The sequence below is a fragment of the Budorcas taxicolor genome, chromosome 2 (assembly GCF_023091745.1).
Source record: "Budorcas taxicolor isolate Tak-1 chromosome 2, Takin1.1, whole genome shotgun sequence".
Lineage (NCBI taxonomy): Eukaryota > Metazoa > Chordata > Mammalia > Artiodactyla > Bovidae > Budorcas > Budorcas taxicolor.
Genome location: NC_068911.1, coordinates 9,166,901 through 9,182,828, shown reverse-complemented (window position 1 = coordinate 9,182,828; position 15,928 = coordinate 9,166,901). Strand labels below are relative to the sequence as shown.

Below are 15,928 nucleotides of genomic sequence, written 5' to 3'. Positions count from 1 at the left end.
GCTCAGCCTTCTTCACGGTCCAACTCTCACATGCATACATGACCACTGGAAAAACCATAGCCTTGACTAGACGGACCCTTCTCAGACCTATGAATCTAGCCCGAGCCCTGGATGGACCTTCCAAGTCTTCCGTGACCCTTCAAGAAAGCCCACAGCACGGGCCTGCCTCTGCACCACAGCGGCCCACGGCTCCAGGAGGGAGGGCTCCTCTCTTCCCAGTGGGCAGCATTTGTCACTTGGGGACCAAGGAGAACAGCCCACCTTCTCACCCAGACAGCAGATGGCCCCTGGCTTACGACAATCTGATTCACAACTTCTCTACCATATGATGGTGCAGATTCGATACTCATTCAGCAGTGATGTTTATACATGAAATTCTGAATTCAGATCTTTTCCAGGCTTGGCAGCACGCAGCCCCATGGGCTCTCACAATGCAGGGCAGTGAGCTAGAGCTTCCATCAGTCCAGTGATCATGAGGGTAAACAACTGATAGCCTGACAGCATTCTGAACCCAGACAACCATTCTGGCTTGCTGTCAGTACAGTGTTCAATAAATTACCAGTCAACACTTATAAAACAGGTTTTCTGTGGATTGATTTGGCCCAATTGTAGCCTAACGTCAGTGTTTCTGAGAGTGATTAAGACTGGCGAGGCTGGAGCTTGCTTCCCTGATGGTCCAGGGGTAAAGAATCTGCCTGCCAATGCAGGAGACACCAGTTCGATCCCTGGTCCAGAGATCCCACATGCCGTGGAGCAGAGGAGCATGTGTGCCACGACTGTTGAGCCAGTGCTCTGGAGTCCAGGGGCCACAGCTACTGAGCCCACAGGCTGCAGCTGCCAAAGACATGCTCCCTAGAAGCCGTGCTCCGCACTGAGAAGACCACATACCACAACTATAGGGTGGCCCCCGCTCCCACAGCTAAAGGAGAGTCCACGCGGCAACAAGGACCCAGGACAGCTAGAAATACACACGTAAAATTATTTTTAAAAAGGAACTCATTTAAGACTGGTGAGGCTAAACCACAATGTTCCGGGAGGACGTAGTAAATGCATTTTTGAGTTAACGGTATTTTCACCTGATGATGGGTTCATCCTGAAGCTTTTTGTGTGTCAGCTTACCTTTAGTTTTCTTCTACTGTAGAGCCATTGTCACCAGGAGCAAACATCCGGTGACACATTTCTCTCTCTTTGTCCATGTAGTCCCTGTAATAGCTGCAGGGAGAAATACCCAGTAGTTAAGAGACGCGCAGTAGCTATGGCAAGTGACACCTGGCGGCTAGAATTCTCCACTCAGGGCCAGAAATACCGCAACTTCAGCAGGCCTCAAACCCAATCAGGAGGGGGTGCAAACAATGCTGGAGGAGGGGGGGAATGGGGGGGCTCCCCAGAGGGCTGTTCAGGAAACCCTTGGACAAAAAGCCCACCATCTGCAAAGACAGCAGCCTCGAAGGCTGGGAGCCACTGTCAGAGAGGCTGTTGGCTGCGTCCAGCTGAGCAACACCTCATACTCAGAGATCTCTCATTTATCTTGGGGTTTTCCTGCTAAAAAATGGTCAGATTCCAAAATTTTTACACCTTTCTTAACAGGATATTTATAAATACTAGAAAGGAAATTTTTGTAAGTCTTAAAGGCCTGAAATGCAAATAGTTGGACCCAAGCAGGAGGTACACACACCTTGTGCTTTTTTTTTTAATGTCAAAAAAGCTTTAGGGCTTCCTTGACAGTCCACTGCTTAAGAATCCGCCTTGCAGTGCAGGGGACACGATTCAATCCCTTCACGCCTCAGGGCAGCTACACCCATGGGCCACAACTGCTGAAGCCTGCACACCTGCAGCCTGTGCTCTTCAACAAGAGAAGCCACTGCAAAGACGACCCCGGACTGCAACTAGCGAGCAGTCCCCGCTCGCTGCGACTAGAGAAAGCCTGCTCGCAGCAACAAAGGCCCAGCACAACCAGAAATAAACACATACTTTTTAAAAAAGAAAGCTTTAACCAGCAATCTGGATTAAACGTTTAAAAATGTTAATATAAGTAGAGAAACCTCACCGATAAAGAGAAACAAAAGAACACCTTAAAAAAAATAACAGTGGTTATGAGGCGATGGAATTATGTTGAAATTTTCAAAGTTTTCTACAATGAATATGTAGCTTCCACAATCAGAAAAAGTTACATTACTGAGATACTGGTATCGGTATCACCTGGGTAACAAGAGAGTCATCCTAGGGAATGCCTCAGACCTGAAAGAGCCATTTCAGATCAAATCAGCATCTTTAAGACATCTTCCTGCAGTCAGTTGAGAACAGAGGTTCTCAGCTGGCAGGGAAGAATATATGAAGAATGCTGCCCTTTCTAAAAATCACACTGGCCACCTCTTTAGGGTGTTGCCTGGTGAGGAGGACAGGGAGGTGGGCAATGGTCCAGACGTGTGTGGTTTGGAGGTCTGTCTTACGCCTCCACCCCCTCTCCAGAGCTGCGGGTTTAGAGAGCTGAGCACTTCCTAAAGCCAGCTCTAGGGGGCGCTGCCTCCTAACATGGGCTTGGCAACATCAAACAGTTCTTTACTGAAGTGAACAGGCCAGAGCGGCAGATACACCACACATTTCTTTCTCTGACTGTACTCCTGCAAACAGTGGTCTCACCTGGCCAGTTTCTTCAGCTCGTTATTGATGTCGTGATTGAAGGGCTGCTCCCTCTGGGCTCGGACTAGAAAATCCCGGGCCTTCTGGTACTCAGTCATAAGGAGACAAGCCTGCTCAACAGACAACATGTTACAAGCACACTTTAGGAAAGAGCCCTGCGGCAGTAACACAGTTGACCGCCGCCCTGCGGCCGTTCCTCGAGCATTCCATCCCAGGTCCCTGCCCTCCCGCTCACCTGTCCACAGCGGAAGAGGGCCTTGGCATTCTTTTGGTCAATGATCAGAGCCTGCTCTCCATAGCGCAGGGCCATGGTGGGGCGCTCCAACTTCAGGTAAGTAAAGGACAGGTTGAGGAAAACAAGCAGCTTAGCGGTCTCCACCAAGGGCTGCTCTTCAGGGGCCGCTGTTCGCCGGTGGAGGAGCAACAAGGCCTGCGGAAAGGAAGAGACAGGTGGTCGAGAGAAGGTGGTCTTATGTACAGCAAACCCTAAGAATACACACACACAATCAGAGCTAAAAAATGAGTTCACAAAGTTGTAAGACACAAAATCAATATATGTGTTAGCTGTATTTCTTTAACAACAATTCAAACAGGAAATTAACAACTCCATTTATAATAGTACCAAAAAGAATAAAATGAGTGGCAATAAATTTAAAGTGCAACACTTATAGACTGAAAACTATAAAACGTTGTTGAAATTCAAGAAGATCTCAGTAAAGGGAAAGACAGTTCATGTTCACAGATTAAAACACCTAATTCTGTTAAGATGGCAATAGTGCCCAAATTATTCTACATTTTCAATTCAACCACTGCCAAAATTTCAACTGCCTTTTTTGCAAAAATGGTCAAGCTGATCTGAAAATTCATATGGAAATTCATGGGATCCTAACACTTAAAAAAGGCGGGGTGAAGGCAGGGTGGTCAGAGAGAGAACAAAGTTGAAAGACTCACACTCTCTAATTTCAGAGCTTACTACCAAGCCAGTGTGGTCCCCATACAGACAGACACATAGATCAATGGAACAGAACCAACAAGGCAGATGGAGAATCCAGGAACAAACCTATGTACATCTAGAATCAACTGATTATTAACAAGGTGCCAACACCACTCAACGGAGAAAGAGTAGCCTTTCAGCAGATGGTGCTGTGATAAATGGATGTCAGCAAGCAAGAGGATGAAGTTGACTCCTACCTCAGACAACATACAATTAATCAAAATGGACCACAGACCTAAACCTAAGAGCTTAACTGTAAGAAAGACTCTTAGAGGAAAACATGAGGGTAAACCTTTGTAGTCTTAGATGAATTCTGACACTGAAAGCACAAACACCTAAAGAATAAATTACCGGGACTTTATCAAAATTAAAAGCTTTTGTGCTTCAAAGGACACTATCAAAAAAGTGAAAGAACAAAATGACTGAAGGCTGACTGATGTTTAAGAAAGATCATTATAACAGGCAGTCACCAGTTTCGGGCGACAACATAGAATGGTTTACTGCTGTCATTGTCCATGCCTTCAGATAATTTATTTTGACTTTTGAAATAAAAAGACATCTTTTCCTTTTCAGGAATGTACAAAAGTAAAATAACAACCACAGAATAGGAGAAAATATTTCCAAATCACATTTGATAAGGGTTTAGTATCCAGAATAAAGAACTTTTACAACTCAACAATAAAGACAATCAAATTTAAAATGGGCAAAGGATTTGAATAAACATTTCTCCTAGGAAGACACACAAATAGCTAATAAGAATATGAAAAGACACCCAACATCATTAGTTATCAGGGAAACGCAAAATCACAATGACATACTACTTTGCACCCACTAGGATGTCTGTAATTTTAAAAAATGGAAGGTAAGTGTTGGTGAGGATGTGGAGTAACTGGGAGCCTTGTATTGTTGGTGGGAATGTGAAAAGTTGTAGCCACCATGGAAAACAATTTGGCAGTACTTCAAAAAGTTAAACAGGTTCACCATATGACCCAGCAATTGCGCTCCTAGCTATGTACCCCAAAGAACTGAAAACATCAGTCTATACACAAAAACTGGTGAACAAATGTTCTTGGAAACATTATTCACCATAGCCATAAAGTGGAAACAACCCAAATGCCCACCAACTGATGAACATAAAACAGGAGGCAGCAAGATCCCCGTGGCTACAGCCGACAGGCTCAGGCTGCCAGGCCCCTCTGGCCACGGAATTCTCCAGGCAAGAATACCAGAGTGGGAAGCCATTCCTTTCTCCAAGGAAAAGCAATTTCTGACCCAGAGATCAAACCTGGGTCTCCCACATTGCAGGCAGATTCTTTACTGTCTGAGCCATCAGGGAAGCCCCAGTAAGATCCACACGACAGAGTATGTTATTCATCTATAAAAAGGAATGAAGTACTAACTCATGCTACAGCATGGATGACACTTGAAACATTATGCTAAGTGAAAGGAGTCAGAAAAGGATAAATATCGTTATTATTCCACTTACATGAGTACCCATAATAGATAAATTCATAGAGACAGAAAATAGAATAGAGGTTACCAGAAGCTGGGGGCAGGAGAAGTGGGAGTTACTGTTTACTGGATAAAGAACTTCTGTTTGAGATGATGAAAAAGTTCTGGAACAGGCAGTGGCAATGGTTGCACAACATTCTGAACATCCTTAATGCCACTGGGTTATAGACCTAAAAGTGCTTAAAATGGTAAAACTTATGTTTGGCAAATTTTACAATTTAAAAAATAAAATTTTTAAAAGGAATAAACTGCTAATACATACTACAACCTAGATAAACTCTGAAAGCATTTTGCTTCCTGAAAGAAGCCAAACACAAAGGATCACATGCTTCATAATTCCATTTACACATAATATCCCAGATAAGCAAATCCACAGAAAGAATAAAACAGGGATTATCGGGGATGTAGGAGGGAATGGTTGGAGAAGGAAATGGCAACCCACTCCAGTGTTCTTGCCTGGAGAATCCTAGGGACGGGGCAGCCTGGTGGGCTGCTGTCTCTAGGGTTGCACAGAGTCGGACACGACTGAAGCTACTTAGCAGGAAGGAATGGTAACTGCTAACAGGTTTCTTTTTGGGGTGATGGAGTGTCCTGGAATTCAGTAGTGGTAATGGCTGCACAACCTTGTGAATAAACTAAGAATTACTGAACTGTACACTTAAAAAGTGTGAATTTTATGCTACGTGATTTTATATCTCCACAATAGTAAGCAATAAATGGCTCTGGGGAAACTGCACAGCTACAGGCAAAAGAACCAAACTGGACTACTTACTCAGACCACACACAATTTCAAGATTTAAAACGCAGGCTGTGTGCTATGCTCAATCGTGTCTAACTCTTTGCAACCCCATGAACTATAGCCCACCAGGCTCCTCTGTCCATGGGGATTCTCCAGGCAAGAATACTGGAGTGGGTTGCCATGCCCTCCTCCACCAGGGGATCTTCCTAACCCAGGAGTCAAACCCAGGTCTCTCCCCACTGCAGGCAGATTCTTTTCTATCTGAGCCACCAGGGAAGCCCTTAAAATGTAAGGCCTGAAACCAAGAAACTTTTAGAAGAAAACACAGACAGTATGCTCTCTGACACCCACGTTTGGAATACTTTTTTGGGTATGTCTCTTCAGGCTGAGGAAACAAAAGCAAAAATAAACAAATCGAACTACATCAAATTAAAAAGCATAGCAGAGGAAACTATCAACAAGAAGAAAAAGCCACCAATGAATGGGAAAAAATATCTGCAAAACAATATATCCAATAAGACGTTATTATCCAAAATATACAAAGAACTCACACAACTTAACATTAATAAACAACTGATTGAAAGATAAGCAAAGGACCCAAATAGACATTTTTCCAAAGAAGATATATATACAGCCAGGAAGCACATGAAAAGATGCTCAACACCACCAGTCATCAGGGAAATGCAAATCAAACCACAATGAGGTATCACCTCACACCTGCCAGAATGGCTATCATCAAAAAGACAACAAATAGCCAGGAGCTGGCAAGAATGTGGAGAAAAGAAAACCTTGGGCACTGTTGGCAAGAATATAAATTGATGCAGCCACTATGGAAAACAGTATGGTTACTCAAAAAGTTAAACACACAATTACTATATGATCCAGCATTCCACTCCTGGGTATTGGTCCAAAGGAAACAAAAACACTAATTGGAAGAGATATATACTTGACTGAAGCATTATTTACAGTAGCCAGAGGCGACTCACTGGAAAAGATCGTGATGCTGGGAAAGATTGAGTGCAGGGAAGAGAAGATGACAGAGGATGAGATGGTTGGACGGCATCACCAACTCAACGGACATGAGTCTGAGCAAATTCTGGGAGTTGATGATGGACAGCGAGGCCTGGCGTGCTGCAGTCCATGGGGTCGCTAACAGTCAGAAACCACTTAGTGACTGACCACCACCACCCAGGCGCCCAGCAACAGATGAATATTTAAAGATGTGGTATATATACATAATGGAATATTATTTAGCCCATATAAGATGGAACAAAACCTCACCATCTGTGACGAACAAATGGACCTAGAGGCTATTATGCTAAGAGAGAGAAAGAGAAGAAATATTTCCCTCCTCTTCCAACAGAGCCTCCATTCATTCACAGCAGCAACGTAGTAATTAAACCATACTTTCCAGCTTCCTATCTGCATACAGCTAAGGGCAAATGGACATTCACCATAGGATATCATGAGAAGTCAGGGTAGGAGAATTCTGGAAAGCTTGTACTATGAATACACACACCAGACTCTTCTTCCCTCCCTTCTTCCTGCCCAGATGACCACATGATGCTGCAGGCTGAACTACCATCTTGAGAGGGAAAAAGACAATAAAGACACGCTTAAGGGCAGCTGATCAGAGAGACCTCTGGAACGTTCCCTGATGGCTTTGTGGAACAGCTGTTTATGCTGGCCTTGAAGTGCCTCCCTTCTTATGTGAGAAAAATTACATCACTAGTTTTTGAAAAAAATTTTCAGGATTTTGTGGTTTACAGCTGAATGCAAATCCTGAATGTTTAGGCTCGCTATGCAAATGAGACAAAAATCAGAATGCCCCTAAACTTTATCCTGTTTGCCTCTATAGCCTAGGGGGCAAAGTTGGGCACACAGAAAGTACTCATAATATTCGTGAACACGTTACAAAGCAAACAGCGGATTCCTGTCAGCAGAACCTCCACAGGAAGCCAAATCACAATCAGAACCTTGGCAAGAATGGCATTAGATTCAGATGAATGTCCACTGTCGAAGAGACGGGAAATAAACATGGCAAATGGGGTAGAGAAGTCAGTCGGTAGACGACCCAAAACTAGAAAAAGAATTTAAAAAAATTTTATTGAAATACACAGTCAAGTACAAAAGCAAGCATCGAGCTCGATGAACGATCACAACCTGAACACACTCATGTAAACCACATCCATATTAAAACATTGCCAGGTTCCCCTAAACCCTGCATCCCCTCTCCCAGTTTTTAGCCCTCTGGCATGAGGATTTTTAGGTTAAGATTTTTCTTAACAGTTGTAGGTGAGAAGAAGGGAGAGAGATGAAGTCTCTCTCTCTTAAAGAAGGAAGTTTCCAGGGTCTAAACTTACACTCTGAAGCAGTCTTACCCGTTTATATCTCACTTTGGCATCATAGAAACGATTTTGGCGGAAAAGGTAGTTGCCAAACTCTCGTTCAGTAGCTGCCACCTTTAGGACCTTCTGAAGTGGAAACTGACTCTGTTGCTCCTAAGGATCAAAGACAAGGACGTCAGCAAGGAAACTGAAAGCCCCACCGCCACAGCGCCAGTGTCACTACAGCTGTTAGGTCTGTTCCTTTAGACCATGACCTCTGCCGCCGCAGCTGTGCCGAGCATGGGCTAGGGGCCTGGGTAGGAGTCATCTCTGAATCCCAACAGAAGCCACAGCAGGTAGATGTCATTACTGCTGTTTTACGGATGAGGGCCAAATGGAAGCCCACTAGTTTAGACCTACCCAGAGATGCTCCCTAAAGAAACAGTTTCGCACAGAATTAGAAGCTGATGGAACCTGCCAAGCACAGTGCAGGTCTCATGACAACCACTCATCCAGCGAGTGTTTGACAGTCCTGGTCTGCCCAGAGCTCTGCTCGTCTTTCCGACCATGATGCTGTACCCTGGGTGCACATCAGAATTACCAGTGGAGCCTCTTTTTAAACAGACATCCTGGCCCCACCCCTGCTGCTGCTAAGTCACTTCAGTCGTGTCCAACTCTGTGCGACCCCATAGACGGCAGCCCATCAGGCTCCCCTGTGCCTGGGATTCTCCAGGCAAGAACACTGGAGTGGGTTGCCATTTCCTTCTCCAATGCATGAAAGTGAAAAGTGAAAGTGAAGTCGCTCAGTCATATCCAACTCTTAGCGACCCCATGGACTGCAGCCCACCAGGCTCCTCTGTCCATGGGATTTTCCAGACAAGAGTACTAGAGTGGGGTGCCATCGCCTTCTCCGGCCCCACCCCTAAACATTCTAAATCAGCACACAAGAGGTGGGACTCAGGTTTTCTGCAAGAACCTCTGTTTTGTGAAAATATGAGAAAACGGTGGTCTCTCCCTTGCGGTGGTGATGGTTTAGCCGGGGAGACATCATGTGAACCTGGGGTGGACACCTAAGGCCACGTGTACAGCCAGGGTGAGACAGCAGGACAAGGAGCACCCATCACTGCTGACGATTAGAAGCCTCGTCTGTACAGGGTAAGTTATGTGTGAGGCTACAGAGGAAAGGCAGTTTAAAAGTTATGTTAAGACAGAGGCCATCCATCCCAGTTTACACCCAGCGTCCTCGTATCCCATCAGTTAGCAGTCCCTTTCCCTCTCAAGGGTCCTGGGTTGGACAACAAATTACATAGTCAACCCAGTTATGAGCTACCAATGCTTGACTTGCTGAAAACCAAACAGCACTGAGAAGCGAATACTGTCTTTCAGGCAGACCTAGGCAAATGGTGACAAAGGGCAGCTCAACCTGCTGGTCCATAACCCTGGCCGAGCACAGGTTCCCACACATCAGGGCCAGCAGCACTCAGGCAGACACACACTAGCAAGCGGAAAGAGACTCCTCCCCTGCGTCTCTCCACACCGGGGCCTTGGTCAGACCCTGGGGCTGACGATCACCAGTGGGGTAGGATAATTACCTGAAACACAAACCCATCCCTCTACCAAAGAGCTAACATCTGTGCTCCAGAACTTACGGCTGAGAGGGCACAAAACTTGTCCGACTCAGCAGAGTCCAGGAAGTCGAGCAACTCGATCTCAAACAAGACGGTGGTGTTTGGGGGGATCAGCGGAGGGCAGCCCAGTGTTCCGTAGGCATAGGTGGGTTTGAACAGGAACCTGGCCAGCTCCCCTCTCCGCATGCTCAGAAGGCCCAGCTCCATGCCCCACAGTGTGATATCTGGAAGAAGTGACAAAAAACACGGTGGAAGCTGGCCCATTGCTCCTCACTGCCTCCCCTTTCACATCCACATCTCTCCGAAAGGCATCCCCAAGCCTTCTGCGTTGTCGTCCCAATTCACCACGCCCCCAGACTCCTCCAGCTGCTGCAGTGTCCTGGCCTTGACATCTTTGTTCATCTTCCCGCAATGTGTTCTCATACCCCCTCACGCCCGGCTTCTACTCTGAGCGAGCTCTTATTCAAACTTTAGGGCTCATTTGAATACCCCATCTGAGGTGAACTATTCCCAGCTGGAATGAACTGTGCCTTCATTAAGCATTCCCACCAAACACTGCTTATACATTTTACCACCCCCCAGATTTCACCAGCTTAGTTGTCTGGAGTGTGTCAATCTCTACAACACTGGTCACAGCCTTTCTAACCATATGAGTACATCCTTTTTTTTTTCACTCCGCCTTATGGAATAGTTATTCAACAAATGTCTTCATAATAAACAAAGAAATATGTAGCACGCCTGGTTACACCACAAATGCAAAGATAACCCTGCCAGGGAAGCCATCTCCCAAATATCTAGGTCTCAGAGGAGAATGTGGAAGACAACACAGCTGGTTTAGCAAAACCCAGCCTCAAAAAAACGGACTCAAGTGCCCTGGATAGTTTTCTGGTCCTCAGGCACTACCCTGTGTCAGTTCCCTCAAGCAACTTCTTTTTTCCAGCTCCTTATCTGAACTTCCTTATCAGGGCTTCCCTAGTGGTGCAGAGGTTAAAGCGTCTGCCTGCAATGTGGGAGACCTGGATTGGATCCCTGGGTCGAGAAGATCCCCTGGAGAAGGAAATGGCAACCCACTCCAGTATTCTTGCCTGGAGAATCCCATGGATGGAGGAGCTTGGTGGGCTACAGTCCACGGGTCGCAAAGAGTCAGACACGACTGAGCAACTTCACTTTCACTTTATCTGAACTTGGACTACCTGGTGGCTCAGATGGCAAAGAATCTGCCTGCAATGAAGGAGACTTGGGTTCAATCCCTGGGTGGGAAAGATCCCCTGGAGAAGGAAATGGCAACCCACTCCAGTACTCTTGCCTGGAGAATTCCAAGGACAGAGGAACCTGGCGGTCCAAGAAGTCACAAAGTCTGACAGGACTGAGTCCCCAACACTTTCACTTTCATCTGAACTTACCCTCTCCAAGTTTCATGAGCCGAGGAGTTTTCCTAAAGCAATTAGAATCAAAAGGCTTATCCATGTGCTCCAGATATCCAGAATATTTCACTAAGAAAAGAAAAGACACTCATGCCTCCATATCAAATCTCTTTGTCACCCAGAAACAATGTTAAATACCTTGAACTTGACCCTTACCCCCCACCCCATGATTGGAAAAAGTTCTGCTCAACGTTTAGATGCCTACCCTTTGGCGGTGTGGCTCAAGAGCTGGGCTGATGGCCTCCCAGAGCCCCTGTTCACAGCTGTCTCACACAAAGGGTAATGGGTTTCCTCACTTACCCCTTGAAACCCAGCCCTTGGGCACCGCCAGCCTCCCAGGGCAGACGGCACCTGGGCCCGGCCGCCATACATACCGAGCACGGAGGCGTCCGGTGTCACCAGCTCTCCAGCTCCCTCTCGAATGACATCCTTCAGCACGCCTCGGTCCCCCGAAATGTCCAGCATCCTTTGACTTAAGCGCTGGTATGGAGACTTATGGGGGATGAAACACACCACCTCAGAGCCCTGGATGGACACCCTGACTCTGCCGGCTCCAAACAACCCCTACTCCCCGGCGCCCGGGCCCTCACCTGTCTGGGGGAGTCGTCTCTTTGCAGGACTCCCGGGTTCCGGGCGCTGCCCCCCATTTCCGTGCCGCCTGCCCCTAGGCCCCGCCGCCCTATGCCCCACAGCGACGCGGTCGCCCTTTTATACCCGGTCTTCCGCGTCCAACCGTGACAATCCGTTCAAGGGCCTCGAGGAGACGCTCATGGCACGGCTCCAACCGCCGCCAACCGCCAGTGGGGAGTGCGCCAGACCACGTGTGCGGACACCTGAAAGGTCACGTGACTGGCCACGTGGTGGGAGTGGGTGGGGCACGCACAGAGCGGGATCCCGAGCTACTTGAGGCCGCGTGGGGCATGACGGGAGACGTGGTGCACCACGGGACACGTGGCAGGGGCACGGGGAGCTTGCGGCGAGGATGTGCAGGTGCTGAGGATCAGCCGCTGGGTACGTGATGGCCGAGCTGCGGACACGTGGCCGGCGGGACACGCTGCAGAGGACAAGGCTTCAGACGCGGGGTGGGGGTGGGGGCTGCTGAAATGGTCAGGGCCATGGATGTGGGTGATTCCAACCCTCCCTCCCTCTCCTTCCAGCTCCAGGGATACATAGGAGGCGGACAGCACTTTAAAGTCAATCTGCCCAGTTCCTGCAGAAGCAAGGTGATGCTGGGCCTGCCCCTGGCCATCAGCAAGTCTGCTACACCTGTGTGCTCCTGGTACAAAGGGAGAATGGCCCGAGATCCCACCCGCTCCAACCTGTTCCTTACTTCCTCCCACTCTTGGCAGGTTGAGGACTGGGCGCCACTGGGCATCCCATCTCTCCTGCACCCATCTTGCCTTGACCACGGGATCATTTAATTTCACTTCACTTAGGTGTGTCCCTAAATCCCCCACCTAAAAACAAACAGGCTTTTCTTTGTCCCAAATCTCCCTCCTGCTACAGGTGGTCTCATTCCTCCTCTTCCTGGGAAAATCTTCTCAAAAGGGATGCTACAAAGGCTTTCTCAACTATCCTGTCTCCACCTCCTTACTCTTCATTTTCTTTTCCACTCCAGTACCACTTTCCCGGGGTTCAGGCCACCATTCACTTTTGTTGTTGCCAAATCCATTAGACCCCTCTTTGTCCTCTAGTTACTGGACTCTTGGCAGCATTTGATGAAGCTGACCTGACCTTTAACTGTCTGTTTTCTTTTGGCTTCTGTATTTAGTTTTTTTTTCTGGGTTTTGCCTCTTGTAACAAATGACCACAAAAGGAACTGTTTTAAGCAATACATTTATTATCTCACAGGTCTGGTGGGAGAAGTCTTAACACCAGTCTTGCTGGGCTAAGATGGAGGCATCAGCCTCACTCAAGGCTTTGGGAAAGAATCCACTTTAAAGCCCGTTCAGATCATTGGCTAATCCAGGTCCTTGAAACTCTTGGCTCGAGGTCCCTGTGTCCTTGTTGTCAGCCAACAGTGACCCTTACCTTTTAGAGGCTACTCTGTGGTCCTTGCACGTGGGCCCCTATACATCTCAGAGTCAGCAACAGCTTGCTGATTCCTTCTCAGGCTGGGAGGGAATATTACCTGGTTGATGTTTTTATAAGCTGGCCTCCTCTCCTGCTGCATCTCTGACTCCAGCCAGGGCACGTTCTGTGTTAAGGGGCAACATGATTAGATTGGACCCACCGTGATAATTCAGCTCCATGGCTATAATTATTACATCTTCAAAGTCCCTTCTGCCGTCTAAGGAAGCATATTCACAGATCCTAAGAATTAGGGCATGGACATCCAGTGGGTTTAGCTGGTGGCTCAGATGGTAAAGAATCTGCCTGCAATGCAGGAGACACAGGTTTGATTCCTAGGTCGGGAAGATCCCCTGGAGGAGGAGATTTGCTTAGAGAATTCCACAGACAGAGGGGCCTGGCGGGCTACTGTCCATGGGGTCGCAGAGTTGGACACGACTGAGCGACTAGCCTGCACACGTGCTTTGGGCAGTCATTGTTCCTGCCACACTTTCCTGGCCACCACACACTCCTGATTTTCCGCCTACCAGCCCAGCTGTCCCTTCTCAGTCATCTTCCTGTTCCTGATCTCTAAACAGTAGCAGTCTCAGGGCCCTGTGTATGAACCCCCTGCCCTTCTCAATTCCCAATCCCTGAGAGCCCAACCATTCCCACAGGTTTACGTATGTGATACGCCCAGCCAGCCCAGAGCCTCCCCGGGCCCCAGGGCTCCAGGTGTTTGAGTGCAATTGACTTTTCCAGTGGCTCTGAAAGCGTAGTGCTCAGACTAGCAGCAGCGGTGTTGCCTGGGAACTTTTGAAAATTGGGACAAAATTGGGTCCATCCCCGTACTCCTGGGGCTGGGTCGAGAAGCCTCTGTTTTACAAGCCCTCAGGTGATTCTTAGTTCTACTGAAGTCTGCAGACCGCTGGGCTACTCAGTCGCTCCACCTGCTTGTTCTCAGGCATCTGACTCTGGACTCGCCCATCTGCCTTTTTCACCTTGATCTTCTTGGCATCACTGTCCATCCACCCAAGTGCTCAGCCCACTGTGATCCATATCTGTACAGTGGCCAGAGTGATCTTTAAAAAATATAAATCAGATCATATTCCCTTGCTTTAAACCCACCAATAGCTCCCAACGCCCTTGAAATTAAATCCAAACCTTTGCCCTGGTCTACCAGGCCTTCCCTGCCAGCTCCTCTGACCTCATCTTCTGGGGCTCCCTCTGACTTCCTGTGATCCAGCCACCCGAGCCTCCTCTCTGGTGGATCTCATAAATACGGTTGACCTTTGAACAACAGGGATTTGAATCGCAAGTGTCCAATTATACAGGGATACTTTTCAACAGTCAAGGCCATAGTACTGCACCATCCGTGGTTGGGTGAATCCATGGATGGAGAGAGCCGACTAAAGTATGTCAGGATTAACTCCATGCTGCTCGAGGGTCAGCTGTACTGAGCTCTTTCCAGCCTCAGGTCCTTTGCACTTGCTACCCGCTTTGCCCGAGGTACATTTTAAATGAGATGCATTTAAAATGTACCTCACAGTTCTGCCACCCCATCTGCCTCTTTCTTATCACCCCATTTACTTCCTGCAAAGCATTTTATTATATATATTATATATAACACTGTTCTATTAGCTCATTTATTTGTGGCCTACCCCTATGTATTATAAACTCCAAAAGGACAGAAGCTTTGTCTTGTTTTTTCTGTGTTTGATGCTCAGTCATGACTCTGCGACCCCATGGAGCCCCTTGGCCCGCCAAGCCCTTTGGTTCATGGGATTTCCCTGGCAAGAATACTGGAGTGTGTTGCTGTTTTCTTCTCCAGAGGATCTTCCCAACACAGGGATCAAACCCGGATCTCCTGCACTGCAGGCAGATTCTTTACGGTCTGAGCCTCCCAGCGCAGTGCTCAACACAGGAGGTTCTCAATAAATATTTGTTGAATTCAATAAAATTGACTCTCTCCCTGTCTATAGCAGGCCTTGGTCCAGCTTGTCACTGGAGTCGCAGCCCTACCTCTCCTACAGGCATGAGTGCTTAGACCTGCCGTGGTGGTGGCATGTTGGGCCAAAGATCCTTGTTTCTTAACACCCACCTCTGTCTTTTCCATTCAGTGATTTCCCTCCACACTCCTGTGAAATGCATAATATGGTATAACCGAAATATTTATTGACTGTATAACAAATATTTAGAAAATATTTATCTTTCTAAACCACTGAAAAACTATTTGTGTATTTTTTATTGAAGGATAATTGCATTACAAAATTTTGTTGTTTTCTATCAAACCTCAACATGAGCCATAGGTGTCAAGCCATACGTTGATACAGAGCCCCTGTTTGAGTTTCCTGAGCCATATAGCAAATTCCCGTTGGCTATCTATTTTACACAGGGTAATGTAAGTTTCCACGTTACTCTCTCCATCCATTTCTCCTCCCCTCTCCCCAAGTCCGTAAGTCTATTCTCTATGTCCATTTCTTCACTGCTGCCCTGTAAGTAAATTCTTCAGTACCATTTTTCTAGATCTGTATATATGTGATAGAATATGATATTTATCTTTCTCTTTCTGACTGACTTCACTCTGTATAATAGGTTCCAGGTTCATCACCTCA

At 47.2% G+C, this 15,928-nt stretch overlaps 1 protein-coding gene across 1 annotated transcript; it reads right to left on the bottom strand.

The window, feature by feature from the left end:
* Positions 1–1,121: 1,121 nt before the first annotated feature.
* FKBP6 (FKBP prolyl isomerase family member 6 (inactive)) lies at positions 1,122–11,911 on the bottom strand. Its single transcript, XM_052636067.1, has 8 exons — positions 11,855–11,911; positions 11,639–11,756; positions 11,244–11,333; positions 9,862–10,064; positions 8,267–8,386; positions 2,876–3,070; positions 2,641–2,750; positions 1,122–1,212 (listed from the first exon to the last, which is right to left on the bottom strand). Exons 1-8 carry the CDS (start codon positions 11,909–11,911, stop codon positions 1,122–1,124), a joined length of 984 nt encoding a protein of 327 aa, XP_052492027.1.
* Between the last annotated feature and the right edge of the window lie 4,017 nt (positions 11,912–15,928).

Excerpts from the sequence above, each read along its gene's own strand:
- FKBP6 (XM_052636067.1), bottom strand. The coding sequence starts at position 11,911 with ATGGGGGGCAGCGCCCGGAACCCGGGAGTCCTGCAAAGAGACGACTCC. Across the intron at positions 10,065-11,243 it reads GCTCATGAAACTTGGAGAGG|ATATCACACTGTGGGGCATG; the intron begins GTAAGTTCAGAT and ends CACTTCTTCCAG. Across the intron at positions 8,387-9,861 it reads AGTTTTGTGCCCTCTCAGCC|GAGCAACAGAGTCAGTTTCC; the intron begins GTAAGTTCTGGA and ends TTTGATCCTTAG.